The sequence below is a fragment of the Dermacentor albipictus genome, chromosome 7, assembly GCF_038994185.2.
Source record: "Dermacentor albipictus isolate Rhodes 1998 colony chromosome 7, USDA_Dalb.pri_finalv2, whole genome shotgun sequence".
Taxonomy (NCBI): domain Eukaryota; kingdom Metazoa; phylum Arthropoda; class Arachnida; order Ixodida; family Ixodidae; genus Dermacentor; species Dermacentor albipictus.
The window spans coordinates 99,334,471-99,339,558 of record NC_091827.1 but is presented as its reverse complement, the minus strand read 5'-3'; the positions used below and the strand labels follow the sequence as shown (position 1 = coordinate 99,339,558).

The following is a 5,088-nucleotide window of genomic DNA, read 5'->3' as shown; positions in this document are numbered from 1 at the left end:
TGGACAGACGCCGAGTCGTACGTAAATTGCCCATTCTCTTAGGGATTCATTTATTACGACGTCAGGATGGCAATCATTACTTCTAAGAGCCATCGTTCTCACGTGAAATGTGAGCAGAAATCGTAGCGAAGTTGCAGCTCACCAAATAAAGTGACGCAGTGAATCGCAGCACTCTACGTCGCGTTTTACCTGCAATACGGATCCTTAGCAAGCGCGATTGCCCATTCTAATAACTGCCAGCAGTAAAGCCTGTGGACTTGTTCTAAATATAACCAAGCGCACTTTCACGGCGGCAAACGGCACCAGTGAACACGAGGTACGAAAGTTACAAGGCGATCTCGTTGCCTTGTCTCTTGTGTTCTCTGGCGCCGTTTGTTGCCATAATGAATCGATTGGCTTAACAGCATGTTTTGACCAGTATGTTCGTGGCCGCGCGATGATGAGAAGAGTCTTGTCGCGTGGCGAAGTTTATTCCAGGATGCAATACTGTAACGGATCGCCTGAGCTGCGTTAGGTCGCTTCAAGGTGACCTCCGTCACAAGTGGACGCAGCTCTGTTCGCAACTGGCGACCGAATCGAATCGGTTCGATCCGATGAGGCAGCGTCGTTCCTGAAGAGTGTGGCTCGTCGCCTTGACGCATCTGGCGCTGCTCTGCGCTTGCATGTCGGCGAAGTACGGGTACTTGACCTGTTGCGGAGTGCACGTGGTAGCAGCAGGCGAGTCGCACCGGCGACGCCTACTGACGGTGGTGTTACCACGTTGTCGACGCAGTGGGCACGCTCTGTCGCACTCCTCGCGGGAGCGGTACACTCTCCGGCCTAGGGACGGGCACTTGCCGAGCGGGAAGTTCCACTCGGTGCACGCAGAGCCGTTGTAGTACCACCACGCTTCCGGCACGTCTTGCCTGCAGGGGGCGCCGGCAGTGGTGAGCCCTGACCCTAGATGATCGCCATGAGTCGCTAAACGACGCTACTAAAGAAAATAAGTTGAACTATATAAGTCTTCCAATATGCCAAACATACCGTTCTGCACTACCAAATGTCGGCGGCGAGTCGATTTTTTTCGAAGATGATGGGTGATGATATGTTTTATATTTTGTAATGAAGAGAAGCCCATAGCCAGTGGCACATACCAGTGGCACGTACCCAGTTGTCAAGTTAGGCGTCCAGAAGGTTCATTTGAAAAGCGGCACATAATCCAGTCACACATGCTCAAGTTGGCGTGAAAGAGGTTAGAATGAGTAAAGCAAGGCGCAAAAGACAAGGACTGAAGGAGGACACAAACGACAGGACCGGCGCCTGAGGTTAGTTCTGCACGGACATATATAGACGCCAGAAATTAAATGAAAGCGTCCGCAGAATTAATTCGCCTTAAGGAGTTGGCAGGGTTGCGCGAACGCAGGGCGAAGGATTGCCAGTTTAGCATGGTTTGAGACCCGTGCCCCTGTTACTCCTTGGTAGAGTACCTACACAAGTGCTTGAAAGTGTTTATCAGCGAGTCCTTGGACTGAAGCATTTCCTAACCTAGCGGCACCTTTTAGCCATGAGAACGTTTTCATTCATTGGTTTGTTCCTCGTATAGCGGGCAAAGTATACGCGGGTGCGGCATGTTGGCACGACGCAGCACGTAAGCGAACTCCAGCTGTGCAGAAGGAACAGCGCCCTAGCACCGACCAGGCGTCTCAGAACGGTGGCGTGACGTGGGCCGCCAGGGATTTTGTTTCATCTCGTGGCGTACGTCTATTGTCTTTATCGTAACCTACCGCTTATATAGGCACTGTGCGCTGCAGCTTCGAACGGAGCAAGTGGCGCCATGCACAGTGAGGAGGGGTACTAATCAGCCATCTAGGAGCCAGCTGGCGCACGACGGAAAGCACGGTACTTCGCAGAGGCTACGTCGAATAGCGGCAGAAATGTTTGGCGCCGCATTATTTTGGCCGTAATTGATGAAAAAAAAAGAAAAACAGTGATAGAAATACACAGTGAATAAGGCGCCAATGAATAAGCGCCACACACTTTTTGTAATATACCTTGAAGAAAAAAAGAGACCCCGTATAACGGGTCATACTTAGGGAGCGTGCCTTGCGTTGTAAAAAAAAGAAAAAAAAAGAAAAAAAAAACGGATTTCGCGTTGTGACGCCGTTACAAGGATTAAACTATGTGCCGATGTTTGCCATTTAATTGTAGAGATATTACAATCACTCACTCGAAAAACATCCCGCCGTGCGGCAAGATGTATACTTCCTCCCCATGTTGTCATTCATAGAATGACAGGTGTACATGCAATTCCGTATTTTACCCTGCAATCCTACATGAATAATTCTGCAGCTAGTACTCATAATATTCATAGCATTCATATTAGTATTCAACGTAGCTAAAACGTTGAAGATACTTTTCGTTGCTTAGAAGCGGATATTCTGCTTAGCTGATAACTGTACAAAAATAGGTCCCTCCCGTTTATCACTTCAAACTCAGCCGCATAATAAAGCGAACGGTTGTCTTGCATCTGCGTAATCTGCTTTATCGAGCAAAATTTGCTTTACCGAGCGAAAACTGCTTTTTCTGTGCGGAAATACACATTTTCCGCTTACGTAAACCAGCTCACACTTTGCGCAGCCTGCACCCGATAACGCTACACGTGAAAAGTTTACTGCGGAAAAGAGAATAATTTGTGAACTTAAGTGGCCTTCCAAAGAACCATCCAAAAATGTTCATTATGAGGCTCAGCAACAATGGCGTTCTGGAAAAGAAAATTGGACCTGAAAAACATTATTGCTAAACACATTCACAAAATGCTGCACTCGATCGCTTTCCGCTAGGCAGATTATTCACCGCTTGCATATTGAAAAGCTTAGCATTATACGAAAATCTGCGGAACAGTGTCGTTAATCTGATTTCTTTCAGATAACTGCCGAACTTCTTTTTCTACATCTAAAAGGAAAAAAAAAGGAATAAACTATGAGGCCTCCTACTAAATTTGATCCACTGAGGAGAAATTTGGGTGTCCGAAGGTAACCTAGATGACGCAGTGCGCACCGATGGTGACTACAAAATGTAGACACTGACGAAGCTGGTGAGTGAGTGAGCGAGTGGGTGAGTGAAACAACTTTATTTGGTCAGCTATAGGCGAAGCTGGTACAAATTTTAGAAAGGTGATTGGCTTGAATTGGCGTACGTACAAAATCAGCTTAACAGCATCAGCCAACAGAAGCGTGAGATTTCTCACCGCATAGGGATTGTGTAAAGGCGAAGACACTAAGCAAGTGAGCACAGCCGGCGTCACCGCCTCAGTAAGCCAATATGTACCCAATAGATAACTTAATTGACTTCTTGAATATGGCCTGCCGGTGGACAGAGCTTCGCCACACAGCACACTGAGAGTAATAGTATTTTTTTTTCGCAATGTATTCGATTGCGCAGTGCGTGGCTATGTGGCTTCCACAATCGGGCACTGACCGGGCCGTGCCAAGGGCGCGTCAGATTGCGACGGTTATGTGAGCTCCGCGATTTATAAGTAGCTCTGCGTGTTGGGGAGCAGCAGCGCCACGACGCTAGCTCACGACGCCTGCAACTAGACAGGAAAAATTAAGCATCGGATAATAAGCGAAACAGGCCTTCTTACACGGAGCGGTCAAATAGCAGTGTGTATACCCCTGGAAATGCCGCCGCCGCGGCCGGAATCGAACCTTCGACCTCGTATTTAGCAGCGCAACGCCATCGCTACTATGAGATACCGCGGAGGACGGCGCTGCTATTTCACACCGTCTCAAAGCGCCGCCTGCCAAAGGCGCGGATTGGCAAAAGTGGCGCTCTCATAATTTTGCAAGTAAATGGTTGCTACGCGATGCAACACACCCTACAAGACTCTGAAAACACTTTAGTTGCACGAGGAAAGGAGTAGTGCGGTTGTTTTCTAGTACCGTGCAGGAGTGTGGGGTCGAAAGGGTAGATCGTCGGGCCGCTGTTCCGAGCGAAACAAAATCAAAGCGCAATATCGGAGAGAGGCTGAATTTAATGAAAACTGGTCCGGAAGTTTTCCTTCGGGGCGAAACGGGGGAAAAGGGGATTAACCCCTGTCCCGTCCCACCCTCCCTCGATGATGATGACGATGCAGGTGCCTCAGGTGAAGGCAATATCGGACACGCAATTTATTTACTGAGCGACAGCTCGTGCCCTGCCATCGAGGCGCGAGAAACGGAGCGACCAACGCAGCCACGCAAATCCACGGGTAGGTAGGCGAAGAAAGCGCCTCTAAAGGATGCTAAGGAGAAGCACAAAATCTGTTTAAACCGGCGAAGTAGCACAGCGAAACTTTCTTTGCCTGCGATACCACGGTTTCACCTGGGTCGGTTTGGTGTGTCGGTAAATCGTGGTTGAGTTCACGCCTAATCGACTGCATCTGACTCCTAAAAAAGAAAAACCACAGAGTCCAGCAGTGGGATTCGAACAGCGGCTCGACAGCACAGCAGCCTGATGTTTTAGACATCAGTTATTAAGCGCATATACGCTGCTGTTATGCCAACACCAGCTAGCTCTTTTTCAGATCGCGACGTGTTGATTATAATGATTTACAAACTATAGGACACACCCACAAGGACGAATTTGTCAAGAAGCTAGCGGTACAAATCATGGCCGCCACTAGCTCTTTGTAATGATCGCCACGTGTTTATGATGATTATGATTTCCACACTATGGGGTATGTCCGTAAAGCGGGTGGTACATGTCAATGCCACCAACTTGCTCTTTAATAGAATCGCCACATCTTGAAGATGATTTACTATCCATGCTATGGCACATGACCACAACGGGCGATCAGCCAAGAAGGGGCCGGTACATCTAAAATAAATAAGGAGAAAATAATACGTACAAGCTAACACAAGTTTCTTGACATTGCGTAGCAGGGGTGTGCGAGAGCGTACGGGCGAGCCAGTTTCCTTTACGTCAATGACTCAGTAACGACACGTGCAAATTTATGGCATTGGGTTAACCACTCTACAAAAGCGTCTCTTCACGCAGATTCCAGCATGTGAGTTGGATCTGCACTATTTTCTTATCTTTATATTCGTTCATATCACGAAGGTGTGTTAA

General features: G+C 48.1%; 1 protein-coding gene across 2 annotated transcripts in view; it reads right to left on the bottom strand.

The window, feature by feature from the left end:
- Window positions 1–296: 296 nt before the first annotated feature.
- Window positions 297–5,088, bottom strand: part of LOC135916851 (uncharacterized) — an 8,541-nt gene continuing 3,749 nt past the window's right edge. Inside the window, exon 3 of one of the 2 annotated variants that reach the window (XM_070522542.1) lies at window positions 297–905. In XM_070522542.1, the coding sequence (XP_070378643.1) occupies window positions 536–905 (370 nt within the window). In that variant the 3' untranslated portion in view covers window positions 297–535. The remainder of the gene's footprint in view (window positions 906–5,088) is intronic. The other variant, XM_065450279.1, reaches the window with a different exon arrangement.